The 14,462-nt window shown below is 50.4% G+C and overlaps 6 protein-coding genes and 1 non-coding gene across 7 annotated transcripts; 4 read left to right on the top strand and 3 right to left on the bottom strand.

Moving 5' to 3' along the window:
- Positions 1 to 341: 341 nt before the first annotated feature.
- On the top strand, positions 342 to 874 carry Aspvir_001680 (uncharacterized protein; the record flags this gene model as incomplete). The annotated part of the gene is made up of 2 exons (XM_043266798.1): positions 342 to 628; positions 685 to 874. The coding sequence occupies 2 exons, from the start codon at positions 342 to 344 to the stop codon at positions 872 to 874; spliced, it is 477 nt and encodes a 158-aa protein (XP_043122733.1).
- Positions 875 to 1,518: 644 nt separating this feature from the next.
- Positions 1,519 to 2,957, top strand: Aspvir_001679 (uncharacterized protein; the record flags this gene model as incomplete). The annotated part of the gene is made up of 2 exons (XM_043266797.1): positions 1,519 to 2,476; positions 2,539 to 2,957. The coding sequence occupies 2 exons, from the start codon at positions 1,519 to 1,521 to the stop codon at positions 2,955 to 2,957; spliced, it is 1,377 nt and encodes a 458-aa protein (XP_043122732.1).
- Positions 2,958 to 3,810: 853 nt separating this feature from the next.
- Positions 3,811 to 3,882, bottom strand: Aspvir_001678. The gene has a single exon. It is a non-coding gene; the product is annotated as a tRNA-Arg (tRNA).
- Positions 3,883 to 4,470: 588 nt separating this feature from the next.
- Aspvir_001677 (uncharacterized protein) lies at positions 4,471 to 5,809 on the top strand (the record flags this gene model as incomplete). Its single annotated transcript, XM_043266796.1, has 5 exons — positions 4,471 to 4,558; positions 4,608 to 5,164; positions 5,228 to 5,452; positions 5,507 to 5,614; positions 5,681 to 5,809. 5 exons carry the CDS (start codon positions 4,471 to 4,473, stop codon positions 5,807 to 5,809), a joined length of 1,107 nt encoding a protein of 368 aa, XP_043122731.1.
- An 834-nt stretch (positions 5,810 to 6,643) lies between these two features.
- Positions 6,644 to 7,286, bottom strand: Aspvir_001676 (uncharacterized protein; the record flags this gene model as incomplete). Its single annotated transcript, XM_043266795.1, has 2 exons — positions 6,644 to 7,151; positions 7,198 to 7,286. 2 exons carry the CDS (start codon positions 7,284 to 7,286, stop codon positions 6,644 to 6,646), a joined length of 597 nt encoding a protein of 198 aa, XP_043122730.1.
- A 1,669-nt stretch (positions 7,287 to 8,955) lies between these two features.
- Aspvir_001675 (RTA1 domain-containing protein) lies at positions 8,956 to 10,245 on the top strand (the record flags this gene model as incomplete). Its single annotated transcript, XM_043266794.1, has 2 exons — positions 8,956 to 9,481; positions 9,539 to 10,245. 2 exons carry the CDS (start codon positions 8,956 to 8,958, stop codon positions 10,243 to 10,245), a joined length of 1,233 nt encoding a protein of 410 aa, XP_043122729.1.
- Positions 10,246 to 10,894: 649 nt separating this feature from the next.
- Positions 10,895 to 14,418, bottom strand: exg9 (putative exo-beta-1,3-glucanase; the record flags this gene model as incomplete). Its single annotated transcript, XM_043266793.1, has 8 exons — positions 10,895 to 10,945; positions 10,995 to 11,318; positions 11,366 to 12,454; positions 12,501 to 12,977; positions 13,026 to 13,400; positions 13,492 to 13,865; positions 13,918 to 14,213; positions 14,411 to 14,418. 8 exons carry the CDS (start codon positions 14,416 to 14,418, stop codon positions 10,895 to 10,897), a joined length of 2,994 nt encoding a protein of 997 aa, XP_043122728.1.
- Between the last annotated feature and the right edge of the window lie 44 nt (positions 14,419 to 14,462).

The raw sequence follows: 14,462 nt of genomic DNA, 5'->3' as shown, positions 1-14,462 counted from the left end.
GTTCACCAACGCTTGATATCAGCGCTGACACGCCGGTCCATCGCGGCGATGTAACAATTACTCCATCGAGAACCCGACTCTCGACCCCAAGGGCGAGGATCCACGAGCGGAGTCCATGGGAAACTGGACACTTGTCGGGAGGTTGGTCTCCAGGATCAGTCGAGTGGGCAATATGACCGGGTTTTCCGTGACCAGAAGGATATAAAAGGGTCGGTACTCGCTGCCTCCAGACGACTTCTCTACTACCAACGCACTCGGGGACTCTACCTACTACCGTCCAGAATCCATACAATCTTTCTGTCTTTCTCTGACCCAGAGCCCTTTTATCCAACCTCACCACAATGCAGCTTATCAACAACGCCATCTACGCCGTCACTGTCCTGGCCACCATTGCGGCAGCCGTCCCTGGCCCAATTGTTGCTAGGGGTGAAAAGTTCGCTGTCTTCAATGGCGAGAAATCCGTCATGGTTGAAACCGAACCCTCTGCGGAGACCGGCAACGTTTTAATTGCCTTGGCCGAAGGGGACGTCGACTGCAAGGGCTCTGCCTTTTGCGAAAAACTCGGTTCTAGCTGTGACGATGCTTATCGCAAGGTTGTTCCCAGCAACACCTACAGCACTTACCTCGAGTATGTCTACGCTTTAATGAGAATGGATGATTTGACTTTTCACTAACTCGACAAAGCAAATCCAATACTGGAACTTGCAGTGGAACCTGCGGTCTTTTTGTCAGCGGCAACCACTGTGAAGTCATGGGGCAGGATTTGATGGACGCCTACAATGACATTCGCAACCGAGGCCATTGCAGCCATTGCGGACGCAAGCAAATCGCCAACGGCTGTATGATCAAGATTGACCGGGTGCTGGGTTGCTAAATGGGGCTGCGCCGTGTTAATCGGATAGGAGGTACATACCATATACACATGTATTTAGGGCCACAGGGTCGCAGTTTTGGCTTTCAGTTTCCAGAATTTAGTTGAGTTGGTGTCCGATTGTTTCTTTAGGATTGGAACAAAATAGTAAGGCTTCTCAAATGTACCGAACCGTACTAGAATTCTCATGGTGGACATCGCTTAGCTGCTGCTTCACTTTGAGACCAATCCCCAGCTCCCAAGGTTACATCGCAATTAGCCAGTCTTGGCTAGTGGCTGTAGTGGTTCTTAACTCAGGCACTAACTGACAGGTAGACTTAATTTCTGATCCGGTTGGTCGAGGCGGTTTAGAGGAGATGATCCTGTGGGTCATTGTGTTGGGTCTAAATGTCCGCCAACCCTACTAACCTCCACCACAAATCCTTCTTTTGACTTGGCCACTAGGCTGACTGGGCGACCCGTTCAGGGATCCTATCCTTACCTGTTTGAGCAAAAGGACCGTAGTCCCTAGTCCCTCCCCATGTGGGCTGAGGCAATCTCTGAGCCGCTGGCTCAGCCTTCTGCCTGGGGGTTCGGTCTTCTCCTTGCCTTCCCCAGGTATCCCACTTATCATTCTCGCCATTTTCACCATTTTCACCATTCTCACCATGCACCGATTATGGAACAGCTGGTGTTCGCTTCGGCGGACAATATTCGCAGTCACCATTGGCGCTTGTGGTGTTTTCATCTATTTGATATGGTTTGGAATGAACTCGGATCGTGATAATGTCCCTCCGCTCCTCACACAACTCATCCCAGCAGGCCACTGCACCTGCCAATCATCCACTTCATTTCAATGCGCCGACTGCCTCGCCTGTCTCGCCTCGCCACCGCCATCGGAACCAGAACACCTTGCAACTTGGAGTTTCCAGTACGGACGAGACGACCAGAACCTAGGCCTGAGCCAGAGTCAGTGCCAGGCAGCATTCCCCGGTCTCTTCCAGGACATCCACCGAGGAGTCGAGTATTGGAAGTCGCGAGGAGGCATATCAAGAGACGATCTGAGTGCAGTACCATTCGAAGATGGCATGGCCCGCGCCATCATCTCCAACGGAGACTTGTATGTCGTGGCGACAAGAGCAAAGGGTAATGATCACCGGCGCAAGATCCTTGGTACTCTAGGATCTATCCATCGGGCGCTATCGGCGTCCTCGAATCGTACCTCGTACCCCACAATCGAGTTTATCTTCTCGATCGAAGATCGCGTGGATGACGTTGACGGGGTCGGCCACCCAGTCTGGGTGTTATCGAGGAAAGCATCCGAGGAGTCGGTCATTCTGATGCCCGATTTCGGGTACTGGTCCTGGGCCAAGAGTAACATCGGCCCATACGGACAAGTCGTAGAGCGCATCATGGCCGCTGAATCCAAGCTGAAGTTCGTGGATAAGGAACAGAAGCTGGTCTGGCGGGGGAAGCTGAGCTTTGCACCAAAGCTGCGTCGGGCGCTCTTGGATGTTGCCCGGGGTAAGCCTTGGAATGACGTGAAGGAGTTGGATTGGAGCAAGAAGGCCAACTTCTTGTCGATGGAGGATCACTGTCGGTACATGTTTATCGGGCATGTCGAAGGTACGTTCTTTCACTTCAACTTGCCGTGCAAGGCGTTAGTAACAGGTATCCTCGTTATCCAGGTCGCGCATACTCGGCATCCCTTAAATACCGACAAGCCTGTCGGTCCGTCGTCGTGGCGCATAAGCTGCAGTATATCCAACATCACCACTATCTCCTCGTCGCTTCCGGTCCGGAACAGAACTACGTGGAAGTCGAGAGAGACTTCTCCGATCTCCCGAAACGAATGGACGAACTCTTGAAGAACCCAGACAAGGCAGAGCGTATAGCCAATAACAGTGTCAAGACCTTCCGAGAGCGATACCTAACCCCAGCTGCTGAGGCATGCTATTGGAGAGCTCTGTGGGAGGGATGGGCTGAAGTCTCGGCGAATGTCACGGGCGATGTTGAACGGCCGCCGGTCGACAGGGGACTTCGGTATGAATCTTTTGTGCTGCTCGACAGTAACGATATGTTCAAGTATTCATTTGGGTCGGAGTAAGAGGAATGTGTTTTTGTATATAATAATATAATAGTCGATATGATCGCCGTATGAATGACAACGCCACGATACGATTGCCTTTGCAGGTTACCATCAGCTGATGATCAGCACTCTAATCCTCCCCTGTTGAATTGATCTTACAGCACCACGTGGCTCGGTCGTCTATAATGCGACAGATATAGGAGGGGTCTGCAAGGGAGACAATCCGTCACACTTACACAACATTAAATGTCCTATTGCAGATTGCATTTATTTAGGCATTGGATTATGCGTCCAAGTTTTCTATCATGATCGAGGAGCGTATAGAACGCCAATCTCGAAGGATGTCTCACAGTTGTCTATACACACCCCCTCAGGAAGACATGAGACGGGCCAGTAGCATGTGTCACAATAATCCGACTATACTTGACCGTCTAAAATAGCTGTAGCTCTCTGGGATTCGACCAGGACAAATATCCAAGAAGTTGGTGAAAGCAATGCCACTAACGTCACCACCCTAAAATATGCCATATACAGCTCTGTTCGACTGATAGAGCTGATATATCTCTAGCTATCTGGTCGATCGGCTGTTAGTTGAGTTTACCAGATACGGCTCTAGCACTAAAAACCTCTTTTTCAGTGGCCGTTTTGCAAAGACCAACAAGAGAAGTCACTATCTTGTTGAACTATGGAGATATATATACTAGTTAGCAATTGGACAATGACATTATACCGTGACTTAGCAAGACACTTGGGACACTTCATAAGGCGATAATGATATTTAAACATATAATATACTATTCTCGTTAATATTCTGATTGACTGCAGAATAGCGACAAATTGTGAGTTTTGGAGGCGAAGGAAAAAATAAATATGACCTACGCAGGATTCGAACCTGCAATCTCTTGATCCGTAGTCAAGCGCCTTACCATTGGGCCAGCAGGCCTGGATGTTGCAATTACTAGTCATCTTTGGTCAGATGAACCAGTTATTACTCAGGCTGATTGGGCAAACGTGTGATGCGTTCCTGTTCCTCTTCTATGATCTGATGTATACTTTTCGATATTGATGTTTGGTCCACCACTCCTGTATTAAATGCCTTGCTACATTTGAGCCAGTTACTTGAATTTAATCATCGGAATGTTGATAATCTTGCCCCAGTTTCCTACCACTTTTCATCCCCACATGTCTCTCGTATAATAACTTCCCTCTTTGGCTAGAGCCAAAGTCCGACTACGCTTTGGAGAGCGCCTAAAATGGCTAGAGAACAGCCATATAACGAACAACGCCTATGTCCTGTGCTGTTTACGAGATGGTGAAACACTCTAATCTTTTAGCCTCCAGGCACCCTAATTCCTCCACATTTGACCTTTTTATAGAAATGTGTCTTTGTCGTTGATAGATCATGCGCAACTAAGCTGGGATAGGTCTGCCCTACTTTGACTCGATGATGAGCTCAGATATATAACTGCGCCAGCTCACTAGAGCCAACGAGTCTGCGCGATGACACTCTAGCTGTCCGCATAGTGTCATGATGGATCCTTCAGCATTTATCGACCCTTATCTCACCCTTCCTGATCAATTGGTGCTGCAGGAGCTCCTCAAGAATGAAGATGCAAAAAGTGTATATCCATTGTTCCAATAGTGCAACAGACAACTGATTGCAAGCAGGCAAAACCAAGAAAACATCTGAAACTGTCCAAACGCTACAGTCTCTGAACAATCCTACGGAAGTAGGATTCGATCCGACAGTCTTCCAGTTCTGGGATACCCATCAGTTGCACACCCAACTGCCCCTGTTCGTCCAGAAATATGCCCTTAATCCCTATATTGCCTGGGCTCAGGAGGTTGCCCGGTATCCTACAGACGTGGTGATGGTCACGCATCTGTCGATCTATTTTGGAATGTCTATTCCCAGCGCCATCTGGCTGCACTGCTACCACTTCACCTGGGTCCACCGGTTGCTGCATTGGATCTTGCATGTGTGGTTCGCAGGCACGTACACCCTGATGAAGCATCAATATGTCCATATGAATGGCGTCCTGGCCCCAAAGTATCGGGTATTTGACCGACTGTTTCCCTACCTCGTGGATCCGCTGGTGGGCCACACTTGGAACTCATACTACTACCACCACGTTAAGCATCATCACGTCGAGGGTAATGGGCCGGCAGACCTCAACTCGACCATGTGGTATGATCGCGAGTCGATCACGGATTTTGCCTGCTACGTGGGCCGCTTCTTTTTTCTTATCTGACTGGATCTGCCCCTGTACTTTCTGCGGACGGGAAAGCCAAAGTATGCTCTGAAGACGGCGTTGTGGGAGGGGAGCAACTACTACTTCATCTACCTGATGTGGAGATATGTCAATCATCGCGCGGCCTTTTGCGTGTTCATCCTACCACTGCTGACTCTGCGACTGGGCCTGATGGCGGGCAATTGGGGACAACATGCGTTTGTGGATCCTGACGATCCGACATCCGACTTTCGGTCGAGCATCACCTTGATTGATGTTGCTGTACGTCTTGTCCCCTCATTCCTCTCTTGCTCCCCACCTAATGATACCATCTAGAGTAACCGCTTCTGTTTCAATGATGGCTACCACACCTCGCACCATCTGCACCCATGTCGCCACTGGCGGGATCATCCCGTGGCCCTGCTGAAAGACCGAGACCGCTACGTGAACGAAAAAGCCCTCGTCTTCTGAAACATCGACTACCTGATGCTGACCGTCAAGCTGCTCTAGAAGGATTACGAGTATCTTGCCAAGTGTATGGTGCCTCTGGGCGCGGAGCAGGCCAAAATGACCCTGCAAGAGTGGGCTGATATGTTGCGAGGCAGGATGCGGCGCTTTCTGAAGGAGTACCTGCAATGAGTCTCTCAGCGGAGGACTTGAGTTTAGTGGCTAGCTATCTTATGTGGGATAGAAATAACACATTTGTGTACCCAGGGGTTTGATACTGTAGACGGCCCACTTCTTGGCTGTGATATACTGCTAATCACTGGAGCCTGATCGATGTATGTTAAAAAGCCGCAATTGGCGGATAATCATCCATGTCGCGCGCAATGGCCACTACATTTCACCATTTGTAAGCTTAATTATCCGGCCGATTCACTTTTTGGCTTAGAGACTTGGCTTGTGGCACAGCCACCCTGTCCTACCCTAGCCGTTACCTAGGCAGGGGACGGCCAACCAATTTAGGGGCCTAATTAGTCATAATTACACCGTACATAGTGCTCAAGCTAAATGTCCCCTGACTTGGACCATGGCGGGCGCAGTCTAAGTAGGAGAATTTTGGCCAATGATCTCTCGATTCGAAAAGCGTGTTCTGTACCGCTAGCAGGCTTAAGTCTAATATCCGGATAATTATGTCCCAGCTAAATTAGCCAAGAAAATTAGAAAGGCCTGCATGCGTGATGGATAGATTGATGCCTGACAGACTGAATGCTTGCTAGCTGTGATTGACATAGCTCTCCTGGCAATGCTGGATTCTAGTCCTACTCGTAAGACATGCAACTTTGTCTGGAAGCAACACACGGGCTGTAGTAGTAGAGAATGAAACTATGTATACCAAATAAATAACAGCCAATTTCAAAACGCTGGGATTATACAAAAACCCAAACAAACTGTGAGGATCGCGCGTGAGCAACTTGCTGGGTGCCACCATCTCGACCTCCCCCTGGGAGATAACGGCCACTTGGTCCGCATCTAGGTTCGTGGAGATCCGATGCACAATGATGATCCCGCGGCAAAATGATCGCAGATCATCGTCCGCACCGGCTGATTGGTCTCCAGTCGATCCTGGCGGTCACCTGGTCCAGCAAAAGGATCCAGCCGGCCCGAACCACGGCCCGTGCCAGGCACAACAGCTGCTTCTGCCCCACGCTGAATTGATCGTCGGTCGGGAGACGCCGATCCCGCTCGAGCCACAGTTTGACGCTCGAGGGTGCCGGATGGGTCGACGTTCTCGCGGAGATGAGGTGGGGACTCTGCGGCGATGATGATGAGCTGGGCCACACCCATCAGCAGCTCGACCGTGGTGTTGAATAGCGCCAGAGGCGTCTCCATATCCGTCAACCTCAGTCCTGCGCAAAGAGGTTGATGATGGTCTTGAGGTCTGTTCTCTAGAACAACCGCTGGGGCATTCAGGATCAAGTTTACAAGGGTATTGTGGAAATGGGCCGAGGTTTGGGTAAGCATCGGCGCAGTGAGTTGCCTACACAATCAGCATCCTGCAAACAAAAAGGGTAAAGAACTCTTACCAAGCGCCGACGGCGTGAGACAAGGGCGAGACCTGCCGGTGCAGCGTAGATTCCCAGATAACTCCCCCGGTGGTTGATCGTATACTCATCGCTTATTTGAAGCCACCATTTCACCACGAATTCTTCAGATATTCGTGCCTTTTTCAGCATGGCATAGCGAGTGTAACGGAGTATATGCGGTCAACTGAGACCAATGACGAACGGGGCACATACGATAACAAAGATGATTGCATTCTTAGGGTGGACTGCTCGGACGTAACAGTTGTAGATGCTCATGCCTCCAGTCCGCCGTTCGCTTCCTTGAGGAGTTTCAATCGGAGAGGGCGACCTCGACGAACCCAATGTGTTTTCTTCAGGAGTCTCTCCGATGTATTTCCCCCCTTGTAAGTGCCTTTATCTGCTAGGTGTCCATTGCCGCTGAGAATTACCATGCTGTTCGCATACGTGATTCGGCGCACTGTCTGGTCAGAAGAGATACCCCGTCGCTGTCAACGAAAGAAATTACCAACCTGCATTTGTAGCCAAATGACGGTCGTGCCTCCCTCCTTGATTAGTCCATTGGCACCAAAAAAGTTGTAAAACATGCGATCTTCGGACTGCAGCAATGGCAAAAATGCCTCCCCAAACAGCAGATTAAAATACAACACATCGAGACAGTCGATGCCACTGCTGGACCAAGGACATCCTCAACGCTGCGGCCTAATCGGACACAGCAACAAGAATGGGAATAAAGAGGAGGCTGGAGGTAGAGAGACGCTTCGTATCGGAATGTAGCTAGAAAGTAGTATATGTCACGGCTTTAACACGATTGTCTGTTGTTGTGCTGCTGAGTGCTGACTTCTTACTGTAGTTACTCAAGCACTATCCCCTATACAGCCATACCAAATTAAAGCCAGAATTTATGCGTTAGTGTCGAAGTAAATTTTTAAAGCTTGGCATGGATGATATGGTCTGAATACTCCGTAGCTATTCTTAATATAAAAATTGTGCTGCTACTGAGATGCTAACGTCTAGTGCTTACATCTCTCCACCAGCTGGGGCGTATGAGGTCCCATCTGATACATTGCTCATTACGGAGTACATGTGCCCCAATAATATAAATTGAGAAACAGCCGAGCCTGTAGAATACGAGGGCTAGTTTAGGGCAAGAAATCAGCACAGCCTGTGCCTCATCCCTGTCAGATTTCTTGGACAATTTATCACCAAATGCTGAAACTAAGCTAGACTACAAGCAAAATAGCCTATTCCAAACCGTTTCTGCTTTAGTTATCTACAGATTGCGAATGCCTAATAATTAGGAACAATCCAGCAGCCTAACAAGGATCGAATCAACAACCATGTCGCATTTCCCGTCCAAGCCTCTTTGGCGCTCGACCACCGCATTTCAACCCAATACACCTATTGATATAGATCTAATCTCCAGTCAGCATTCTCGCTATGCTGTATGACTGGTCTATTTGCTAGGCAGCAGACAAGCAGCTCTGAATTTCTTCTTAATTCCAGAAATAGAATGAGGAGGTGGCCATGGTGGATCATTATGTGCATCGCAGCAGCAAAACAACAGCAATACATAACAAAGATTATATCAGGATCTATATCCAGTTATAAACAATGGCTGCTGTCCTTGAAGTATATGGGGTAGCGTCTATTCAATCTTTACATCTCTTTTTTACCTTTCACTCTCTATTGTGATTGATTTGTTAGATTTCATCGATCTTTGCACTCTTTTCCTGGTTGCTGGAATCGACTCAATCAGATATGCGTATACAACTCTCGTTACTTCTCATATTGCTAATTTCTGCAATTGGAGTGCTTGCTGTGCCGGCGCCGACTCCTGCTCCCACCCCTGCTCCTACTACAACCGATGCCCATGTCGAGCGAAGAGGGACAGAAACAACCAAAGATTATGACCCCCATATCACCGTCGAGGTTCCCAAGATCTCGATCAAGCCCTTCAGCCTGTCGCTGGATCTGCCTTCCGACACCTGCACACCTACCATCACCCCGGATGCAAATGGCTGGGTTCTGGCAACCGAGTGCAATGCCCTCTACAACTACTATCCTTCCTTTGGCGCTGCAATCGCCTTTTCCGTTCTTTTTGGTGTCCTGATGGTCACGCATTTCGTCCAGGCCACTGTCTACAAGGCAGGGTTCGTCTGGGTTATCGTGATGAGCTCGGCATGGGAATGTGTAGGATTCGTGGTACGCACACTGAGTACGCGGGATCAGCAGGACAGTATTCTTGCCACGATTACTCAGTTGTTCATTCTGTTGTCTCCATTGTGTACGCTTTCCTCTGTCTCTCCCTTCTTCATTCAAACAGATGCTAATCATCTCTTAGGGGTCAATGCATTCGACTACATGGTTCTCGCTCGGATGATCCACTTCTTCGTCCCAGATCGTCGAATAGGCATCTTCAAACCCTCCATGCTGGCCATGATCTTTGTCGTCCTGGACCTGGGGTCCTTTGTCATCCAGTTGATCGGAGGTGGCATGGCCGGACCCGGAGCGGACCACGACACCATGATGAAGGGTATTCACATCTACATGGGCGGCATCGGTATCCAAGAATTCTTCATTGTTCTCTTTCTCTTCATTGCGATTCAATTCCACCGCCAGATGCTCCATCTCGATCGCCAGGGAAGGCTAGTCGGACTCAAGGCAAAATGGCGAGGCTTGCTATATGCGTTGTACGCGAGTCTGCTGTTCATCACGGTGCGCATCATCTTTCGTCTGGTGGAATTCTCCTCGGGGAACGACGCCTCAAATCCCATTCCGCAGCATGAGTGGTACATGTATGTTTTCGACGCTGTCCCAATGTTGTTTGCCATTATGGTCTGGAACGTGGTGCATCCGGGGGCTATCATCAAAGGCCCCGACGCGAAAATGCCGCCAAGTCCTCTGCGCAAGATCTTCTGTTGCGCTTGTTGTTGCTCCTGCTGCAGAAAGCGAAAGAACACGGACATGCAGAAGATCCCGGATAATGATCACCTAGGAGGAGATGAGATGTTGCCGCTGCGGGAGCGGGCGGCTTCGCCGTACAGATGATGCTCATCGGATTGGTCTCTCGTAGAATGCTATTTTACCTTTCTTTTTCTTTTTGAAGATACTGTGTCTTCACCTGGTTCCTGTGTCGGCGTTGTTCGCATTGCTACCATCAACTGATTCTTGTATTCGAATTCTCCTTCATGTATATCTGAATATCTAGAGATTCCAACCCTCAATCAACATTCACCCTCATGTTCGCCAAAGGTCAATATATTCATGCGCATGATGGTAGTTATTACCTTCAATCCCCCAGATCAGAGTTACAAATTCGGATGGTCGATGATTGGCGACTCCTGGAGCTGAGAAACATAACGAGGGATCTGATACGGTAATTTGCTCCAAGTGATGCAGAGCAGGAGAGTTCGTGTCTCACCTGGGTGCAAATTGGAGTCCGCCAAATGTGTGCAGGGCTACGTCTACTTCAGAAATATTTGACTGATAGTAAGGCGTGATATTCCCTTCCCACCTGCCACCTGAGAACGAGAATTTGACCTTAATGCTCTGAGATCAGGAAGATCTATGGGAGTAGGTAACAGCGATTATAATTATAGAGAAGGACTAGAAGCAACCGACACTAGCAGAACATGGGAAGATTCTCGAGAATCTTCATTACAGCGTACTATGGCGTTGAGGCCCGGTATATCCGTCACTACCATCCACAAGCAGCTCTGTATCCATGACCATCATTGCCATTCCATCCCTAGCCTCGTTAGTCTAGTGCCTGTTTACTTGAAGTTGAAGAGACTCACCTGCAATCTGTTGGCCACATCGCTGACATACGATGCAGTAGCGCCCTGAGGATCATCCAGATCGTTAAAGTTGATGCTGCCCGAGTTGTAGCCCCGGAGCACACTGTACGGGTTGCCACCAGTGTCGGCTCCGACATTGTCATTGTTGAACCATTGGACGAGGCCACCGCCTTGTGCCGTGCCCTGTGTACCGTCGATGATCATCTGAGTGATGCTTCCCTGAGGATTGTTGGGATCGAACGACACCGACCCCGCGTAGGCCTGCATCAGCCCGCAATTTTCGACGCCGTTATTCGTGCAGCCAACGTACACATTGCCGCTAGACTGTGAGATGTTAGCATTGGTCCAACAGGGTAGAGGCTCTCTCATACCTCCTGCATAACTACTGCCAGGATCAACCGAGGATCGACCTTGGCCGCGGCAGATACTTCGACGATGGCATTCCAGATATCTCCCTGGATGGGACCCGACTCGACCAGTGCCATGGAGGTTTGCTGGTTCAGATCAAACATCGCCGTGAAGCCCATCCAGTTCTGAAGTGGTGGGAAGTTGGCAGCCGACCCGCCGAAGCAGTAGTAGTATTCTGGATCCTGGTATCCGGCTGCGCCGTTGGTCAGAGAAGAGCTATACCAGTTTAACCCGTTACCGGTAACCGCGGCGCCGTTCACATCGCCGGACCTGCGCCTGCGACTGCTTGTGCCCACATTGTGAAGATACGCGGCGACGACGCCGCCCCAGCCGCCATAGTTGTCGCTTTCCTTTGCGGCGGCAACGGAGTTCTCGAGCACGATGTTGCTGATCGATTTGACGTTGGTACCGTAGAGATATACCGAGCCAGCCGACGACAGGATGCGGACGGCGTTCGCCTGGCAGTCCCCATTACATCCACCGTTGTGGTTGAAAAACGCCCAGACGCAGCCTCCGTAGAGGAACAAGTTGGAGGAGCCACGGATTCGCTCAAAGAGCGCCATGCGGCATCCTGCATCGCTGGCATCGCAGTTGCTGAAGTCGGGATCGCTGGCGATCAGGTTCGAGGACCATGGCGCAGGGGCCAGATCGGGACTGCCCCAGCCCTGCCAGTAGGGGGTTTCGCTCTGCTGGAAGGCGGAGAAGACGTTCTGGGCGTACTCGAAGTTGTACTGGTAGAGGGTGTGGTGTTCCATAGCCGTTCCGACCAGCCAGGTTCCCTTGGTGGCTTCGACGAGGAGACCACGGCCGGTGGCGACGGTGGTTGTGCCGCCGTTGCCGTCCAGGTCGTGGTCTGCGGTCCATCCCCACATGTTCTCGATATACGCAGAGGAGGTACTGGTCAGATGGAGCAAGCCCCAGGCGGCTTTGCACTGGTCGGGGGTGCCGTAGCAATTGGTTTGTACTTTGGAGCCGACTGCACCGCCGATACGGAAATGCGAGTTCCAGAATCCTACGTCGCCAGGAGCTGCTCCGGCAATGTTTACCTCGACCTATCTACAGTTAGTGGTAGCTCCAAAAGAACCGACAGCGACCTACCAATTTGCAGCCTTGAAGAACATCGGCCACCGTAAACAGCATATCTGTGAACTGGGCGACGCCCACGTCACCCGCATTCCCGACCTTGACCATCGTCGTTGGAGCATCAGGATTCCAAAAGTTGGAGCCAGTAGCACTGATCGCCGAGGCATACGCATCCCCGACAATGATCGAGCCAGCGGGAACAAAGATAGTCCCTGTCACGATGTACGTGCCGGCAGGGAAGTAAATGATCTTGCATCCAGCATATTGAGCCAGGATGGTGTTGATGTTCGCCGTGTCGTCGGTGGCGCCATCTCCCATAACAGGGAGACCGCTCACAGTCTTGATATTGATAAACTGGCTGGACGAGTACTGAGCGTATGTCGGCGGTGCCTTGGTAAAGTACTTGGAAGTGGCTCCGAGAAGAACATTTGCACGAGGCGTGGTTACTTGCGTGCCCTGCTCTTTCGCAGGGGTGGTAGCTCCTCCGGAGTACTAACATCGTGTGAGCGGGCAGATGCAACACAGTGAAGATCGACTCACCATATTTCCATGCACCCAGGTGTTTGTCACCGAGCCAGAGAATACCGCATTATTGTTAAGCGAGACGGTGCTGCCGCTGTTGGTGCACTGCACATTCTCCAGGATGATCGAGTTCTGAGCACTACCACCAGCATTAGAGGAGACGATCATGTTACCGAGAGAATTGCCGCTGGAATCGATGACGGTCAGTGAGCCAGAGATTCCACTGGCATCGATACCCGTGGCACCATTTGACAGATTGCAATCCAGACAGACGAGCTGAAATGCGCCGGCCTTGATACCAACGTTGGCTCCGTTGACGGTGATGCCCTTGAGGATCCACTGTTGGCCGCTCAGCTCCATGCCAATAGCACCACCATTGAAGGTAAGATCGTTCTGTAGAAGTTAACATGTATTCTTGCATGATAATAATCAAACTGATCAGAATGATATTGCTGTTCGAGTCATACTGGCTTGTCACGCCAACATGGTTCGAATACGTCGGCATGTTGAAGACGACATTTGTCAGCTGCGTGGCCTGCGAGACGGTCCAGTCCAACAAGGTGATTGACTTGGAAGCAGCAACGCTCGTAGAATCAATAATCACATTCTTGAAGCCAATGTAGAAGTTGATTGTGCCGCCCAGGTTGTTATCTTTCCCGTGGACAATATGATCGTTGGGGAAGTTGGCGCTAGCCTTGAGAGTAGGCGGATTGAGGGCATCACCCACAATGACGGTACCAACGTAGAGCTGAAGACTTCCCTCCATTAGGTAGGTCCCGGCTGGCAGGTAGATGATTGCAGGTTGACCCGTGGTGCCCATGGAGTGGCTAGCCCGGTTAGGGCCATTGGAGGCCCCGGCTTTGACTGTTAGCACTTTCGCGTCTATATACGGGCAAGACAGGGGGCATACCGTTGATGGCATTCTGAATGGCAACAGACGCATCCTTAGCACCGGTGTTGTCCGCTCCAAAGTCGGTCACCACGTTGCGAAAGACCTTGTAGTTGTTCTTGTAGGTCGAGTCCAAGAAAGACGACTCCCCGTTGTGAGTAATCGTCTCATACCAGAACTTGCTGGGACTGTCCGGAGATGGACCTCCACAGCTTGCTCTTTTCTGGCTATCATGGCTTGTCAGGTTTCCCGTAGAGCCTTGAGTAACCGGGTCCCAGGGACGGGCAGTCTTGTTTTGAATTGGAAAAGGAATGGTTCTATATCCTTGTCAGATTTCAGACACGCTACGTGCGAGAGGGTGGCTTGCTGTTTGTGGGGAACATAGTCAAGAGAAGGAACCCATTGTTCGATATTGAAAGTGCTAAAGTTGGTAGGAGCTTGCAAGTGAGTGTCAGCCGGAAGAGCTGTAGAAAGAATGGAGAAAGAAAGACTCGAGGTCAGAAGCCAAGCGAACCTCGCCATTACGACAGGACCAGCCTTGGGAGCAAAGAATGAAAGGAGTGTCT

Source organism: Aspergillus viridinutans, assembly GCF_018404265.1.
Source record: "Aspergillus viridinutans IFM 47045 DNA, scaffold_1, whole genome shotgun sequence".
NCBI lineage: Eukaryota > Fungi > Ascomycota > Eurotiomycetes > Eurotiales > Aspergillaceae > Aspergillus > Aspergillus viridinutans.
The sequence above is the reverse complement of the archived record's forward strand: the minus strand, read 5'-3'. Positions and strand labels throughout refer to the sequence as shown.